Genomic DNA, 19082 nt, shown 5'->3' with positions numbered 1-19082 from the left:
ACATGTTTACAATAGAGGTGGTATATGTACCCCACTTTGGGTGGAGTCTCCTCCTTCTCGCTAAACATTGCATCTTTATTGCTAGGCAGGAAACTAAGTGATGCGGGCAATAAACTTTTCCTTCTCCCTTAACGTGACCTGACCTCGACCCCCTTCATCACTAATCCATTACTTTCTCCCCTTATCAATGCCTACCACATGTGATTGGTTTCCCTACACTCAGTACATTCCAAGCTTAATTGCACCCACCATATACCTTCCTCCAACAGATAAACATTAACTTCTGGTGAAGACCCTCTAAACCACAGCACTGAATATTTCAATAGAATACCTGATAATTAACCCAACTTCAAGTTTAAGAATCCATCACACCTTTGGCAGCGATTACAGCCTCGAGTCTTCTTGGGTATGACGCTACAAGCTTGGCACACCTGTATTTTGGGAGTTTCTCCCATTCTTCTCTACAGATACCCTTCCCCAGATCTGTGCCTTGACACAATCCTGGAGCTCTATGGACAATTCCTTCGGCCTCATGGCTTGGTTTTTGCTCTGACATGCACTGTCAACTGTGGGACCTTATATAGACAGGTGTGTGCTTTTACAAATCATGTCCAATCAATTGAATTTACCATAGGTGGACTCCAATCAAGTTGCAGAAACATCAAGGATGATCAATGGAAACAGGATGCACCTAAGCTCAATTGAGTGATTTATGAATACTTAAATAAATAAGGCATTTATTTTTTAATACATTTTCAAAATATCTAAAAACCTGTTTCTACTTTGTCATTAGGGGGTATTGTGTGTAAATTGATGAGGGAAAACATTTATATAATTATATTTAGAATAAGGCTGTAACTTAACAAAATTTGGAAAAAGTCAAGGGGTCTGAATACTTTACGAATGCACTGTAAATGTACTCAGAGAGAGATACAAAGCGAGAAAGAAAGAAAGAGGCAGAGAAAGAAACACTCAGAGGGAGAAGGAGATAGAGGGGCAGCAGGGGAATGCTAGCCTCCAGGGGAGCGCGTGAGTGTGGAGGAGTAGTGGAGTGAACCACACTGCCAGCTGGGGTCAGACACACACACACACAGGGAACAGATGTGTTGAAGACAGAGGTCTTGGCTCCCCTCCTTCCTCCCTGTAATACAATCTTCACCCCCACTAAAACACATACACTTTAAAATGGCAGTGCAGTCAAAAAACATGATTTTCCTGGGTAAAAAAAAAAAAAAGGGAGATATTTCCACAATATGCGGTTGAAATAAGTCGGAAATTGTGAAAATTATGATTTGCCCTTTTTGTGTATGAGATGTTTGGGGGAAACAAATGCCTGGAATTTCAGCCTGTTCGGGTGGGATGGAACTTTTGTCACACATCATGACGTCACAATTTGATTTGATTAAAACAGACCAATGACTGTTCATCTGGGTAAAGGGGTGAGCTCTAGACCATCTTATCAGCCAATCAGGGCTGTGTATATAAATATCTTCACATTTGTTTCTTAACACCCACACAAGACTGGGCAAAAGAGAATCGGGTAGGGCTAGGCGACATATTGAATTAATTTGATTAATTCAAATGTATGTTTGGCGTGATATTTCAAATAACTGTATCGCAAGAATCAAGCTTTCTGGTCTCGTCTCCTTCTGTGCACCTTCCCATTTACACATATACAAACACAAGCCCCTGCCACTCACAACAACAAAGATGAAAGATCACTTCTTCCTCTCTGACAAGAGCTTCAACTCGCTATTTGCATTCGGAGGTTTGGTCCAACAGATTTGGGCATATGGACACCGCAACACATTGAGACATTTTACTGTAATACAGGAGTAGTTAAGCTTTCTAATGATACCCTTTTATGTCTCAACTCCTCAAATTGGGCGCAGATAAGACTACTAAAAACGGGAGTATCAATGAACATTGTTTCTGGAAAGTGAATGCAGCGTCGCAAGCTGCAGTACAACTAGCAGCATTTTAGCCAAAGACATATACTAGCTGTCTGGTCTGTTTTAGAAATCTGCAATAAACATAAAACACAATTATGTAAGTATGTAAGGATAGGAAATCTACTTTGTGCATGACAAGTAATTTAAAAAAAAATTTTTTTACTGAGAATATTTCACTGTATCACAATTCCAGTGGGTCAGAAGTTTACATACACTAAGTTGCCTGTGCCTTTAAACAGCTTGAAAGTTCCAGAAAAGTATGTCTTGGCTTTAGAAGCTTCTGATAGGCCAATTGACATAATTCCAGTCAATTGGAGGTGTACCTGTGGATGTATTTCAAGGCCTACCTTCAAACTCAGTGCCTCTTTGCTTGACATCAAGAGAAAATCAAAAGAAATCAGCCAAGACCTCAGACAAGAAATTGTAGACCTCCACAAGTCTGGTTCATCCTTGGGAGCAATTTCCAAACGCTTGAAGGTACCACGTTCATCTGTACAAACAATAGTACGCAAGTATAAACACCATGGGACCACGCAGCCGTCATATCACTCAGGAAGGAGACGCGTTCTCTCTCCTAGAGATGAACGTACTTTGGTGCGAAAGTGCAAATCAATCCCAGAACAACAGCAAAGGACCTTGTGAAGATGCTGAAGGAAACAGGTACAAAAGTGTCTATATCCACAGTAAAAACGAGTCCTATATCGACATAACCTGAAAGGCCGCTCAGCAAGGAAGAAACCACTGATCCAAAACCGCCATAAAAAAGCCAGACCACGTTTTGCAACTGCGCATGGGGACAAAGATGGTACTTTTTGGAGAAATGTCCTCTGGTCTGATGAAACAAAAATAGAACTGGTTAGCCATAATGACCATCGTTATGTTTGGAGGAAAAAGGGGGAGGCTTGCAAGCCGAAGAACACCATCCCAACCCTGAAGCACGGGGGTGGAAGCATCATGTTGTGGGGGTGCTTTGCTGCATGAGCGTCTGGTGCACTTCACAAAATAGATGGCATCATGAGGCAGAAAAATTATGTGGATATATTGAAGCAACATCTCAAGACATCAGTCAGGAAGTTAAAGCTTGGTCGCAAATGGTTCTTCCAAATGGACAATGACCCCAAGCATACTTCCAAAGTTGTGGCAAAAATGACAAAAGTCATGGTATTGGAGTGGCCATCATAAAGCCTTGACCTCAATCCTATAAAAAAATTGTGGCCAGAACTGAAAAAGCATGTGCGAGCAAGGTGGCCTACAAACCTGACTCAGTTACACCAGCTCTGTCAGGAGGAATGGGCCAAAATTCACCCAACTTATTGTGGGAAGCTCGTGGAAGGCTACCTGAAATATTTGACCCAAGTTAAATAATTTAAAGGTGCTACCAAATACTAATTGAGTGTATGTAAACTTCCGACCCACTGGGAATGTGATGAAAGAAATAAAAGCTTAAATAAATCACTCTACTGTTATTCTGACACTTAACTTTCTTAAAATAAAGTGGTGATCCTAACTGACCTAAGACAGGGAATTTTTACTAGGTCAGGAATTGTGAAAAAACTGAGTTTAAATGTATTTGGCTAAAGTGTATGTAAACTTCCGACTTCAACTGCCGAGGCAAGTTGACGCCACGTAACACTCCCAATCAATGAAGTCACAAACACACACTACGGAATGAGTTCACAAGCCTTGGACTAGCCTACTCAATTACAATTTTCCCATATCTGTGAGATACTATAACACCCCCCGAGCACTGATTTCTATACTGTTGTCTAGCAACGACCAGTAACAGATGTGTCAGATCTGATTACACACATACAGCCAGTCTAGGGATGTGTCTCAAATGGCACCCTTTATTTCCTATATAGTGTACTACTTTGACCAGGACCCATAGGGTTCAAGTCAAAAGTAGTGCACTATACAGGGATTATGGTACCATAGGGCTCTGGACAAAAATAATGCACTTTAGGGATTAGGGTGCCATTTTAGACACCACTAAGGTCCCCTTCTGTACTGCAGACACTGTCCTAGCAGCATCCCCCCCATACCAGACTATCCACGTGCCATGTGCACCTCGACCCAGGGACAATACAGCAGCTGCCAGAGTGACAAAGCTCCAACTTCACCCACTCAGAGAGGCTGGAGCTGCGTCCTAAACGGTTCCCTATTCTTTTGGGCCCTGGGCAAAAGTAGCGCCCTCAAAAAATATTCAGACCCCTTGACGTTTTCCACATTTTGTGAAGTTACAGCCCAATTCTAAAAATGGATTTAATAAATACAAAATCCTCATCAATCTACACACAGTATCCCATATTGACAAAGCCAAAAACAGGTTTAGACATTTTTGCAAATCTATTAAATAAAAAACAGAAATACCTTATTTACATAAGTATTCAGGCCCTTTGCTATGAGAGTCGAAATTGAGCTCAGGTGCATCCAGTTTCCTTTGATCATCTTTGAGATGTTTCTACAACTGGATTGGACTCCACCTGTGGTAAATTCAATTGATTGGGAATGATTTCAAAAAAGGCACACATCTGTCTATATAAGGTCCCACAGTTGACAGTGCATATCAGAGCAAAAACCAAGCCATGATGTCGAAAGAATTGTCCGTAGAGCTCCGAGACAGGATTGTGTCGAGGCACAGATGGGTATCTGTAGAGAATTTGGGATGATTTGGATTTCATTTGGGATGAATCAGGGCAGAGCTAAGACGATGGGCCCTGCCTAGCCTGCCATTCTGAAGCTGCGGGGGGGGGGGGGGGGGGGGGCTGAGGGAAGAGACGGACTGGGGACTAGGGTTGGGCGATATTACGATAGCATCGTCTATCGATGGTGATTGACAGCCATCGTCGATGGTGACATCGTGATGTGACAGACGATGGTTTAGCCTATATCAACTTGACTGGCGCCGCGCGTCGCACAGTAGGACAGCACACAAGAGACATTCAAAGTAATTTGCCTATTTCCATAAATATGTTATATAACCTTATATAGTTTTTTCCCCAAATTCCGCAAGAGAATAACGTAGGCCAGACAGAGCATCGAATACCACCAAAACAGCACAAAAATGTCCAGTCAGAAAACATTGTTTTGTTGGATAAATAGGCATTTAGGCTCCTATAGAATTAGATTTTTTCTTGCCCGATTCCATTTTCTCAGTTGTTGTTGTTGTAGGTTTCCGTTTCCCTGTTTATTTTTTTCGCTCTCAAAAATCCAACTTTTCTAAATAGAAAAACAACTAAATTGGATGTTCTAAGTCCACAACAATGCATAAACCACATCAGGAGACAGAGGACTATTAAATGAGAGAGAACAAAACAATATCTATAGATTTACAAGTTTAAGCTTATTAACCCCCTAGAGTCTAACACGGAACCCAAACCGGCTGCACGCGTACGCCATCGTGCATAAATTAAAATATCAAAACAAACTCTGAACCAATTACATTAATTTGGGGACAGGTCAAAAAGCATTAAACATTTACGGCAATTTAGCTAGCTAGCTTGCACTTGCTAGCTAATTTGTCCTATTTAGCTAGCTTGCTGTTGCTTGCTAATTTGTCCTGGGATATAAACATTGAGTTGTTATTTTACCTGAAATGCACAAGGTCCTCAACTCTGACAATTAATCCACACATAAAACGGTCAACCGAATCATTTCTAGTCATCTCTCCTCCTTCCAGGCTTTTTCTTCTTTGAACTTATAAGGTGATTGGCATCTAAACTTTCATTGTATTACCACTACAACCAACAACACAGTTCGTCTTTCAAACACCCACGTGGGCATAACCAATGAAGAGATGGCACGTGGGTATCTGCTTCTACAAACCAATGAGGAGATGGGAGAGGAAGGACTAGCAGCGCGTTCTGCGTCACAAATAGAACTGACTTCTATTTTAGCCCTTGGCAACGCGAGCAGTGTGGGTGCAATAATAGAATGGAGATTTCTAAATTTATTTTGCAACGCTCGCGTACACGATGCGAGCGGTGTAGTCAGGGTATTAGACTTGAATTTCGCCGTACTGCTATTAGTCCATAGAAACGCAATGAATAACCAATTCATACATGGAAAAACAGACCATTTTTTTTATCAAAGTTTGATAAGATCAGAAAATAAATGTATTACCCGTATTTAACTACTTCAATATTTACTTCCATACATTTTTTCAAATGGAACTGGGCTACCTTCAGACAAGTCTTGTGGACATCCTAGAGCATGTACATGTTCGTGGGAGTCTCAGCTTTCCATAGAGGGGTGTGTAGCCCAAACTGTTCGGACGCGACAGACAGAAGTTGGCAGATCGACGGTACCGACTTCAGATGAGTCCAGCGACACTTGTGGGGGGGGTCGTAGAGCAAAACGGAGAACACCATCGTGCTCGTGAGAGTCTCATCTTCCACAGAGGTTGCATATTTTTAGGCCAAACCGTTCAGACCGTTTCGGGAGAAGAACGATTTTCAGGATGTCTCCTGGTCTGACAAACACTGCTATAGCTCTGCTACCTTCCACCGCAGCACGTCGTCGGACTGAGGCAAAAAAACTGATGGCTCTTGCTTAGACGGATTTTGATGGGGATTTTTTGTTACACTACATTAGACAGTGACTCTAAGGGGTTAAGAAATAAATTATTTATGCGAGCCGGGAAAATCCTTGCATGAGAAACCAAATGGTCAACAACCTATCCTCCTACTAGGCCTATCATTAAAACTTTAAGACAAGTTAAAATTAGGAACAGTAGCTTATTTCCCAAAATATTAAGGTGTTGTCCTAAAGTCCTTGTGGCTTTCAAAAATAACAAGAATGAAGTTCCATAGCCTACGCATAGGCTACTTATTTTCAATCACAGCTTTATGAGACAGACAAGACAATATACATGTTTCTATTGTTTTATGAGGCAAATAAAGCTATTATTCTCCAGTTCCGAAGACATTAGACCGCTTCTATTCAGCCCATGATGCAGTCCTATAACCTAGCTTACTACGGTAAGACAGCACGTTCCTCAGACGGGCCACTGCTCCATCATGTGGGCGCCACATAGACACACAAACCTGTTCTGCTCCTCCACCAGAAAATAATATTAGAAAATATTTTCCATTGCCTGCACTTGCCAGACTTTCTAAAAAAACATTATCTTTCATCATGATTTCTCCAGTTGCATAAATGTAGAATAAATGTAAATGTAGAATATAGTATCGTATATCACAATGTTTCATGGGTACATAATCACGATAGGACAAAGGTTGACATCGCCCAACCCTACTGAGCACTCACTGCAACATTGTCATGGGTGGGAGAGGGGAAGCGGGGGCTGCCTGGGACTGGCTGCCTGCATTATTAGGGGGGGATGGGAGACAGCAGCGGAGAAACACACAATTCAAATGTTATTTGTCAGATGTGTCGAATACAAAGGGAGTAGACTTTACAGTGAAATGCTTGCTATGAGCACTTTCCTACAATGCATAGTAAACAATTCTATAAAAAGTAACGCAAGAGGAATAAAATACACAAGAATTAAACACTGTCTCTCTCTCACACACACAGGAGATGAGAGTGGGCCAGGAGGAGGAAGCGCCTTCAGACTTCAGAGGCCATTAATCATGTGGGCAACAGAGCAGCCAAAACCAACAGGGACCCCAGTCGAGGAGACAGCCAGCCAATCTGCTGGCTCTGGGTGTGTGTTTGTGTGTGTGTTTACGTGCCAAGACTGTAGTATGAGTGCGTGTGAGCTGTGCGTGTGCAAGGGCATGGGCGAGAGGTATAAAGCAAGTGATGGAGAGGGGATGCAGAAATAGAATAGTACACTGAAGGACAAAACCAGGAAAACAAAGCCCTTTCATATCCTTGCGCCAGGCACCCATCTCATAACAAGAACATTGTGAAACTCAAAACACGAACGCACACACACCTCCCGTCATGGGGTCACTTTAGCAACAACACACAGGCTGCCATGTTATTAGATGGATATATGTCACGGAAACTTTCCACTGCAGAGCTAGGTCTTGTTCAGTGGAACACTAACTACAATCAGTGGTTGTATTGGACAAATTCAGGTATTAGCCTAGTGCCTCCCTGTTTCACTTCAATTCAAAACACTTTCTCCCTACTGAACACGATCCAGTACACATTACAGACATGGCCAGGGAAGCTATACTCTCCCTCAGTCAGGGTTCCAGAGTACTAGTAGGTTAGATGATAAACTTACATGTGTATCTCTGTGTGGCGATCCTTATACGAGAGTGCATCTCCTCTCCGGCCTCATTCAGCAAAGGGAGCTGCCGCGTGGGCCGGCCCGTTACCCGATCCAGAGAAGAGTCCCCTTAGAGACGCTGGCCAAGGCCCAGCTAATAGTTCACAGAGCACACGAGGAAGAGGGGAGTACACCTGGGAAGAGAACAGAGAGGACCTTCCATGAGAACACCAGCGAGAGAGAAGCAAACACGACGCATGCACAAACACCCTACAGTCTAGACAAATCTGGGTCGCATTCAGGAAGGTGCAACGTACATGGCAGATAGAGTTGTCACCAGTAGAGCTGACATGATTCACACTCCACATATAAGAGGCATGTGTGTTAATCTAATATGTACGCCTACATCCGATTCACAACGGCCCTAAACGTTGTTTCATGCTGAACGCAGCCCAGCGCTACATACTCTGGTACTGGCTTGGCAAGCATGATGCAATCAGACTGCTGTTTTTAGGCAATGCCACCGAAGAAACCAAGGAAAGGTGTGCAAGGGGGAGTCATGCAATCTCCAAACATTGGCAGTAAAATGTCCTTACTATAGAGCTCAGTGACTTTAAACGTGGCACAAGTGAGTTCGTCAAATTTCTGCCCTGCTAGAGCTGCCCCGGTCAACTGTAAGTGCTGTTATTAAGTGGCAACGCCTAGGAGCAACAACGACTCAGCCACGAAATGGTAGGCCACACAAGCTCACAGAACGGGACTGCCGAGAGGTCCAAACTGCCTCCGGAAGCAACGTCAGCACAATAACTGTTTGTCGGGAGCTTTATGAAATGGGTTCCCATGGCCGAGCAGCCGCAAACATGCCTAACATCAGCCAATGCTTGGCGTAGCGCATGGTGGAGTGGTGTAAAACTCGCCGCCATTGGACTCTGGAGCAGTGGAAATGCGTTCTCTGAAGTGATGAGAATGCTACCTGTCCAAATGCATAGCGCCAACTGTAAAGACTCCTGAACAGCTAATCAAATGGCTACCCAGACTATTTGCATTGCCCTCCCTGTATATAGCCCCTCTATTGTTATTTACTGCTGCTCTTGAATTGTTATTCTTATCGCCAACTTTTTTTTAAATGCTATTTTCTTTCATCTGCATTTTTGGTTAAGTGCTTGTAAGTAAGCATTTCACTGTAAGGTCTGCACCTGTTGTATTAGGTGCATGTGACAAATACAAATTTATTAGAACATTTGGTGGAGGAGGAATAATGGTCTGAGGCTGTTTTTCATGGTTCTTAACACTACAGAATACAATGACATTCTAGACGATTCTTTGCTTACAACTTTGTAGCAACAGTTTGGGGAAGGCTCTTCCCTGTTTCAGCGTGACAATGCCCCCATGCACAAAGCGAGGTCCATACAGAAATGGTTTGTCGAGATCGGTGTGGAAGAACGTGACTGGCCTGCACAGAACCCTGACCTCAACCCCATCGAACACCTTTGAGATTAATTGGAACGCGGACTGAGAGCCAGGCCTAATCCCCCAACATCACTGCCTGACCTCACTAACGCTTGTTGCTGAATGGAAGCAAGTCCCCGCAGCAATGTTCCAACATCTAGTGGAAAGCCTTCCCAGAAGAGCGGAAGCTGTTATAGCAGCAAAGGCGGGGACCAACTCCATATTAATGCCCATGATTTTGGAATGAGAGGTTCGACGAGCAGGTGTCCACATACACTACATGACCAAAAGTATGCCAGGCATGGCGCTACTGAAAGACTTTCATGGAATGGCATACGAGGGAGGTGTGACGAGTCAACAGTTTAGATGCAGTCAATGTTCCAGGAGCTGCTTTCAGACAATTTCATGAGGAAGACTGACAGAAAATCCATATGAGCTGTTTAATATTAGACTAGTTTATCTAATATTAGACTATTTGTATAGTTTCACCATAACATGATGGTACTAATCAAGACTGTGAATCATTATTGATTAATGAATCATGATTAACAGGACGAGGTTGAAATTAAGCGCTTTCGTTTATCCAATAAAATGTATGGATTTTATTGTTCGCTCCCTGTCCATTCCACAACACTCCCCTCCATTCAGAGGTAAAACCTACAACTAGGCCAAGGATGGAGTTACCATGGTTACTCAACCACAGAGAGTACCCAAAGATTTTTGAGGAGGGCAAGAAAGTAAGATAATGGGCAATTCCATAGTAACAGAATGATGCTGGACTAGTTTAAAAAATAAATAAAATCACAGAAAATGTGTACTAAAACTAATTTACTTGAGTGCAGATGCAATGTCTGGTAACAGAATGATGGTTTTTGCTATTTGTGCAGTTATTCTATTACCAAAATGTGCATCTGCACTGTTCAAGTAAATGTGTTACATTTTCTGTGGAAATTGTTAAAAGTAATTATTGTGCATAGAGTATGGTTTGTTTAACTTTGCAATCATTTTTTGGGGGGGCGTGTATTTTAAAAGAGACAAATCTGAGTCTTAGTTCCGCAACTAAGAGTGTTGAAGCGCGGGGTTCAACTTCTCCTCTGTTTTGTTGCCCTGGCTACCAAACCTGTGCACATACTGTGTGAGAGTGAAGTGTTGCATCTCTTTCATCTCAATATCCTAGTCAATTCATTGATGCTAGGCCCTGCTTTATTGAAGGTTTGAGACATTGCAAGCCAAGAAATTGTGAGATACAGCATTCCATTGCGAGAGTTTTTGATTGCCGATCGACAGGCCTAAGTGCACGGTTCTGACTGTCTGCCTGGTGGTCAACCTGCCTATACTGTCCCTCTTCTCTCTCCGTCCCTCGCAAGCTATGAAAGATGCAAGTGTTCTCGGAAGTACGGCAACTAATCAGTCTCCTCCGATCCAAAAATACTGAATCGTAGGAGTTATTATTTTGGAGTCGACTATCCACCATTAAGTCATCATCGTTAACAGTTGGAAAATGGCAGCGAAAGGCAAGAGACAGCAGCAAATTTCTGTACGGCAATAATTTGAGAAGTTAAATGAGAAAGAAATGCAAACTTTACGAGGTACAGTAATGGTAGTGCAGGTGCAATGCTTAACCATTTGAAAAGGGACGCACCGCACCGTGAGACCCAAACCATTGCTGGCAGTAGCAAAGCTACATTGTGAATTTACGTGGAACTTTATGCAATTTACCATTTTAATGGAAACCCGTTAAAAATAGCAGTTTAAACGTTAAGATAAATTGTCCATTTGTCACATCCCAAATTAATTTATACCTAACTTTCTCGCTCAACTAATAGTGTGAATATTTAACATGCATTTTTCTGGAAATCATTTGTTACATCCTACTTTCGTTGCTAGGCTGAACCGTGGAGTGGCCACACATTTGACTTGATCAAAAAGGGGTTAGCCAAATTCTCCTGTTCTTCCTCTAAACTCAACACCCCTCCTGTCTTTCAAACCCCCTTGTGTTTATAGTACATTTTATTGAATTCTCCCTCACCATTGCCACTGCCTTTTGACACAAATCCAGATGCATTTGGTTCCAGCGTAGAGATATGGATGGACATATAAACACACTAACCTAAAAACTCCATAAAAACTATTCAACTTAACCAATAACGTTAGTGGTAAATGCAATTGACTGTCAGAAAAGGTATGCAACAGAGGAAAAAAAGGTGACAGCTCCGAGGGGTCCTGGTACATAGAGTAGACAAAATACTATTAAGTGGGGCTGTGTGTGTACTTACGGATACAAATATATGGCCTGGACAACGTCAATACGTGAAATGCTTGTTCTGACCCTAATCAGGAGATACTAACGTTATGCCAAAGTCAAGAGTGATCAGTCAAAACGAGAGTACAGGGTCGACAGCAGTAGTGTAACTAATTTTCACGGAAAACAATGCTAAGTTACTGTACTTTGAAATACACCAACAAAGTTCGCTATATCGATGAGATTTCAGACAAACAAAATATGACAATTCTGTTTGTTTCCTTACAGGTAACAAACTCACCCCATTCCGTACAAATGTGCGTAACCGTGACATTCAAATGAGGCTACAAAGAAAACTAATGGGACAGTAGCGACTGTGTTGACAGTCAAAATCGGGGGCATGAACTAGATTTCTATTCAAGCGTTGATCGACATGGTAATGGTTCTATAGTATTGGAGAAAAGTTGAAAAAAACGGACCCTCCGTTACATCTTGACGTGTCATGTCGTAACGTACAGCACGCATAAAGCAACTATTTCTGTCTTACAATCTCTCTCCACGAGGTGTAGCACTTCTCTCATCGTTTAAAAACAAAAAATGGACAGTGACGGGGTAAAGGGGATAACTAATACATTTTTTCGTCATCATTGCATGCGATCATCATTCTCAAAGCCGCTGTTTACTTCTAAGATCACTTTAGCACCGCCCTAAAAACTTGATTCAAATTCAACACAAACCTTCAAATAACTATGTAATTACACATTATATAAACTATTTATAGTGTTTTATTTACATTTTAGAGGCGATAAGGTAATACGTTGGACAGATCGAGTGAAAAAAGCAATTTTCCCACACGACATCTGTCCTTCTCACTATCACGCATTAGTTTCGCTTCCCCACCCGCCATTTTTTTAAAGACCCGACGGGGCTCATTGCCTGCTTGAATTATGCAGAAACGGGCAGTGTTTAGGTCATGTAATTGATTTTGTTGGAAAGGGGAGAAATTGTGCTTTACAATGGTATTGACATTACAGTTGATCTGGAAGTATTACGTTTTTGGGGCGCTAAAATAAGGGCAATTGTACGGACCAAGGCGATGTACGAGTTTACGTTAGCCTAGTGGTTAGAGCGTTGGACTAGTAACCGAAAGGTTGCAAGACCGAATCCCCGAGCTAACAAGGTAAAAATCTGTCGTTCTGCCCCTGAACAAGGCAGTTAACACACTGTTCCTAGGACGTCGTTGAAAATAAGAATTTGTTCTTAATTGACTTGCCTAGTTAAATAATGGTAAAATAAATAAAAATATGTTCTATAAAACGCCAACGTTTATCCACTTCTCTTCAGACCACACAAAATGGCGACTGCAAGCAAGCAGCTCCAAGTCCTTATTCTAAATATCAAACGCCTTTTCAAATGTTTTGTTACGATCTTACTTTAGTGGCAACTGCATAAGTGCAGATATCACGGTTTCGCCAAATCGAGCAAGAGAACACGCTTAAAACGAAGTCTCGTCAGGTATACAAAGAGTCCAGTCCGAAGCAACTAACGTTAGCTAGCAAGCTAAGTTTACATTACAGTTGTGGATCCTTGGCGTAGTTCCGAAATATTACATACTTCAAATCATGTTGAGGGAACGCAAATGGCGTATGTCCCGTCACTTGTCATCATTGTCAAATTGACAGGCCAGCTATGTGAGAAGTAAACACGTTCATCCTCGTTAACATCGAAGTGACAATTTGTTAAAAATCTAGCTAGTTAGCGAGCTAACGTTAGAACTGAAAAGCATGCGTTTCTTGCGTATCCTCTCTTCTAGAATGTAAGCGAACTACGTAACAATTTTAGTACCAATATTCCAAAACGGTTCGGTAGTCTCGCACATACCATCCAAAACAACAAGCTGAGCTCATATGAAAACGTAACGTTAGTTGACTTACTTACTAGCTAATCAACTAGTTGTCAAAATACTGTTGATGTTGTTATTACTCAGTCAACGGCAAGTGATAGCAAGGTAGCTAGCTTGCTGGGAATTCTAGCAGGCTAGCTAATACTAGTGATGAGGGGTAGCTAGTTGATACAGTTAGCTTAGATAACGTTAGTGTAATCTTGTGTTGAGGCCCGTGGAAATCCAAATTGAGTGGGTTGTGATGTAATCAGGACAATTGCATAACGTTAACACTGAAGGGTTCGTTTTTTTTTGTTGTTCGCTTAGTCAGAGATATCAGAAAATGATATCGCAGTTAACGTTAGCTTGTTTAATTCCCGTGTCTCAGTACCAGGCCTCCAGACGACTCGCTCCCAATAGGCGCACGCTACGACGACCTCAAAAACGACGGAGTCCTTAGATTTGTGCTCACGCAGGAGCTTCGTGTGAAATACATTACCTTCTAAAGGCTTTGCATTCACACGGTGTCATTTTTTAAAATAAAAACTCATTCGTTTTACCTCGTTTATTCGGTTGTCAAGGTGCGCGGGATCTTTCTTTCCCAGGATCCAGAACAAACACCTCTCGTCGTCGGTGACGTCATGCGCAGACAGAACGTGACGTACGTAACGCCGTGTGCACACAGGTTTGCATCAGTACATTGCTATACCGTACATTTTAGTTTTCACAGTCGTATGCGCTGTATCACAACAAAAATAATCACGCTACACATTGTCAGCTTCTTCAGTGGTTTATCTACTTCAGTTCCTTATACCACATGGCAAAGCAACGCACAAGTGTATACCCAAAAGGCTCAGACTTGTTTGTTTCCATCTACACGGGCACCTGCTCTCACCTGGGGGTCAAAGCCAGGCAACTGCTTCTTTTGAGCTTTCGTTTACATAGCAATAGCTAACTGTGAACTTTAACATCAGCTGTTTTGATTATACAGAGGTGTTGATTCTTTCATCTATCTTAATACCTGTAAAGGAATTCTGGGATACTAGTAGATGTGAAACCTGAGCTGTCAAGAGGTAGAGGAATGGACTAATTGGGCAACCTTGCCTCACTCCTCTGTTGACTTCAAATATAGGTGATGTATCAAGTTTTACAGAGCTATTACTTCCATTGTAAATAGTTCTTATTGATTTAATAAAGAAATCAACAAATGTAAAAAAGTGTGGGGTATCAAAAATCAACTTATGGCTTACAGTATCAAAGGCCTTCTGGAAATCTACAAAATAAAATCATAGGGTCACCATCAAGTATTCATTATATTCACCCATATCCAGCACTAATGTAATATTGTTGGAAATGTGCCGCCCTTACATAAAACTACACTATTATTCACGAATAATAATAATGAAATGTAAAATGGTTTGGGCTGGGACGTCCCAAGGATCCCGAATAGCACTGACCGTAAAGAAATGGGACTCTAGTCACTGATTGGATATTTTGTGAAAAGTCGTAACCCGAAAACCAGGAAGTGCAGTGTGAAGGTTGGCGCAGTAGCAGCGCAAACATGGGGGTGAAAATCGAGGTGTTTCGTGTGAGTAAATAGGTTTGTTTCATCATAATGTCATGATTAATAGCATACACGAGGGATCCTAGCCGCAACAAGAAAAAAGACTGCACGCGAAACGCTCTATATTGTTGTAGAAATAGCTACACGTTGATCGTTACAGTAGCTAACTATCCAGCCAGGTGGTCACGTAACATCATCCTCGTCAACACTGATGTTATTTTAGGGGACACACTCTTTTCACGCCACTTCGATAGTGATTTTCGTAGCAGTTTAGGAGAGCATTTTCGCTAACCCTTTAACTAACTTTAACCTCCGTCTCCCAACCTGCTGTGTAAGTTCTTCTAAGTTAACCTGCTACGAAAAAGTAGGGATGTCAAACATTCAGGCTGCTACGCATGAATTGATTTGATCACTGACGTCATGATTTGATCACTGACGTTTTTTTACAGAGTTCCCAATTGTTTTGAAAGCACCAACTGCCTGATTGTTGTCTGATGACTGTAGTGGTAACTGATACACAAATCAATGTAGTTATCTATTATACTGACTATCATGTAACATGTCTAACAAAGAGATGATAGTGACTTGATATAGATGTTTATTTTGTCTGTGTTCCTTTGTGATCAGATGATGCTGTATTTGTCCTTCCCTGTAACCATGTTCTGGATCTCCAACCAAGCAGAGTACTTTGAAGAATATATTGTGAAGAGAAAGGTTAGTGTTAACTTGATTGGTTGATTGATTCATTTAGTTTATTTCATGATTAAAAGTACATAGAACTAAGGTTGCTTCAGCCGGAGACAACAGTCATTACATACATAACAATTGTTGATGTTGACACACAATAAAGCCCAATGGCTTATTATGCTCTGGTTCATTCTTTCAGTGCTTTTAAACTTTGTTTTGGCTACATTTTATTAGATTGTGTAGACAGTCTGAGAAGGTTGACAGTACTGTCTGACAAACTAAAGCAAATTCTGACATTTTGTGTATGACCATGTCATAAGTTGTTTTTATCTGTTGTTCATTAATGTTAAACTTTACTTTCCTCTTTCATGGTGACCTCTTCTACAACCTTCAGAGGGAGATTTTCCCCCCCGATGAGAAGATGCATGTGAGTGTGTGAATAATGTCATGTTATTATGCAGTTACACATTTTCTCTTGATTTAGGAACAATGAAGTATGACATATCAATGCCTACCAATAGTGACACTTTTGGAGGGTAAAGATTTGAGATTAAAGGAATATCCCACTCCCAATACAATTTAACATAATATTTTGAGTGGAATAACCCTTTAAGAACTGATTTGGTCTGGGATTGAAGGACTGGGGATGTTTTATTTGTTGTCAATGTCTCTGTCCTCCATAATTGAAAATAAAATAAATAACTGTTTTGATTGACAGTGGTAGATTATGACTGAACGATCTGTGTTACAGAGGAAAGAGCTGGAAGACTTCAAAGAGCGGATGCGAGACCGCAAGGAGCGGCGGCTACTGAAACGGATGGCCTTGGAGGAGGCTGAGAAGGAGTGAGGAGGACAGTGCAGAGAGACAATCTGAGGAGGACGGTGTCCCCAATGCCCAATCAGCTGCCTGTTTTTCTACTTGTTGTTCCACAGGAGGGGGGAGCAGTGTCACTGTCAGGCCCATGGACTGGAACATGTGCTGCGTCACATGACCTATTTAGTATACTACTTTGACCATGGCCCGTAGTGCACTGTATAGGATAAAGGGTGCCGTTTGGGGTTGGAGGATTTTGGATGTCGTGGAGTATGTAGGCTATACTATACACGGTTTGGGAGGGTGTGCTTGAGGGGGACCTTCAAGTTACCCCTTTGAACCGAATAGTCTTGCTGAAAAGCTTTTAATGAAATACTTTATTTCACTGCAATCAAACTAGGACTTTATTGATTATGATCTGCTCTGTGATGGTGTTGATGTAAAACATTGAGTGTGTATGATTGTCTCATAAAAAAAGATGTGTGATTGAAATATGAGGACAGAATCATAAGGCTTGGAATATAATTTATTTTTTTGGTTTTAGAATACATGTCTTTTGTACATGGGTGTTTCAACATTGTCCTTCATTAAAGTTTAAATGTGTCTTTGCCTGTTTTCTTTTTTTTGTGATGACCATTCTGGTCTAGAAACAGTATGATGTCACAAAGCCCCTGTGTTGTGATTTGGACCATGCTGTGACATGACATTTTATGGCTGAGTCGTGTTCAGTTGGGAGAAAACATTTAGAATCTGGCAGGTACTAGCTGAAATCATCCAATGAGAACACATTTTTCAGTTTTGTGTTGTAAAACGTTTTGCTACGGTGTGCTCTAAAGAACACAACCCAGCCTACTGTATCTTCCCTCTAATACGTCAAGTTTTATAGGGGCCTCTGGAAACGGGACTATGGAGGCTAGTAGGCGGTTGGCAGCTCGCCTGCATACCATCACGATGCTCGGGAAACACTTCTGGACGCACAACTTCTCCCACAACTTCTCCGTCTCCCTACTCTTGGATGAGCTGGGCAATGTGCCACAAGTCACAGGGTTGATTTTCTGCAAAGTTCGCTTGCTTGATGGCTCCTTTACTGAGGAATCTCCAAGGTGAGCATGGAGGGGGGTACAGCAGAAATATGGTGGTGTGTCACCAACTCTAGTGAGCAAGGGAGCTTTTAGTTGAATCTGTAGTCTTTCCTCGATTCCTCACGTCCTCTCACCTGAAAAAATCAGAGGGAAGCAAGGACAGACTGCATTAGAGGCAAACATCCAAGATTTGACGAAAGACTTAAGATTCACGCACAGTTACAGAAATACTATTATCAAGTTGTGTGTGTAACCCACAGAGTGGAAGTCCTGCACAACTCAGTGCAATGGGGAAAGATGTTTGAATTTGAGTGCCAAACTGCAGTCAACAGCTTGTCTGGAGTCCTGGATGACTGCATGTGTAGACTGTCAGTTCGCAAGGTCAGCTAATTTATCATAAATCAGAGTATCTTCCTGCAAAACAGTGTGTTTTGTGTCCCAAATGGCTCCCTATATAGTGCACTACATGGGGAATAGGGTGCCATTTAGGATGCAACATGGCAATTGTTACTAAATGGAGTAAAATTTGATAAAATATCCCATCTAGGTAAAACAGCATACATAAAATGAGGTGTGTTGTGTTTTGAATCTCATTTGAATCTTATTAAAATGTGCTGAAGGAGAGCGAAATTATGAAAAATATTAAATAACCTGTTTTTCTGTTCATGCAGGACACAAAGGGAGGAAGGTCATACCAAAAGGTACGTTTGAGAGGAGAGTGACCACTGTTCCACATGTTCATGGGCAAGCTCCCAACATATAGCATAGTAAGGGCTTGCTTACACTTATCCAGACCCTTTAGATTGACAGACATGGAAGGTATAGATGCATGAGGGTTGTTTTTTCTGTAGGGCATCCCTTTTTCTCACACCTTCAGTAATAATATCTCTCAATTTCCATGTTATTAGGTGGGTTATGTCGACCTCAACCTGTCTGAGTATGCAGGCTCTGGGTATGTGACCCGGCACTGCCTCCTAGAGGGATATATGAACAAGGACAACAAGCTGGACAACTCCCTTCTCAAGGTCAGCCACAATTATTTAGGTCCAAACAGGACCCTACTCCCTTTATAGTGCACTCCTTTAGTGCACTACATGGGGAGAATAGGAGAAGTAGATAAGTCCTCAGACAGCACTGCTTAAGTCATAGTAAAAGAACAAAAGGTGGGTGCTCTTAGAGAAATGGAAGTTTGCAGTTGATGAGTACATTTTGTGAAAACAAAGTCT

At 41.8% G+C, this 19082-nt stretch overlaps 2 protein-coding genes across 2 annotated transcripts in view; one reads left to right on the top strand and one right to left on the bottom strand.

Annotated features, from left to right (window-relative positions):
* Positions 1-14368, bottom strand: part of LOC120034251 (bromodomain-containing protein 4-like) — a 63869-nt gene extending 49501 nt beyond the window's left edge. Inside the window, exons 1-2 of the mRNA XM_038980771.1 lie at positions 14270-14368; positions 8152-8330 (exon numbers count right to left, since the gene is read on the bottom strand). The gene's annotated coding sequence lies outside the window, so the exon portion shown is untranslated. The remainder of the gene's footprint in view (positions 1-8151; positions 8331-14269) is intronic.
* Positions 14369-15201: 833 nt separating this feature from the next.
* LOC120034276 (protein PET100 homolog, mitochondrial) lies at positions 15202-17382 on the top strand. Its single transcript, XM_038980784.1, has 4 exons — positions 15202-15297; positions 15901-15987; positions 16355-16387; positions 16712-17382. Exons 1-4 carry the CDS (start codon positions 15271-15273, stop codon positions 16805-16807), a joined length of 243 nt encoding a protein of 80 aa, XP_038836712.1. The 5' UTR covers positions 15202-15270; the 3' UTR covers positions 16808-17382.
* The last annotated feature ends 1700 nt before the right edge of the window (positions 17383-19082 follow it).

The sequence above is a fragment of the Salvelinus namaycush genome, chromosome 3, assembly GCF_016432855.1.
Source record: "Salvelinus namaycush isolate Seneca chromosome 3, SaNama_1.0, whole genome shotgun sequence".
NCBI classification, from domain to species: domain Eukaryota; kingdom Metazoa; phylum Chordata; class Actinopteri; order Salmoniformes; family Salmonidae; genus Salvelinus; species Salvelinus namaycush.
This window is presented reverse-complemented; position numbering and strand designations above follow the sequence as displayed.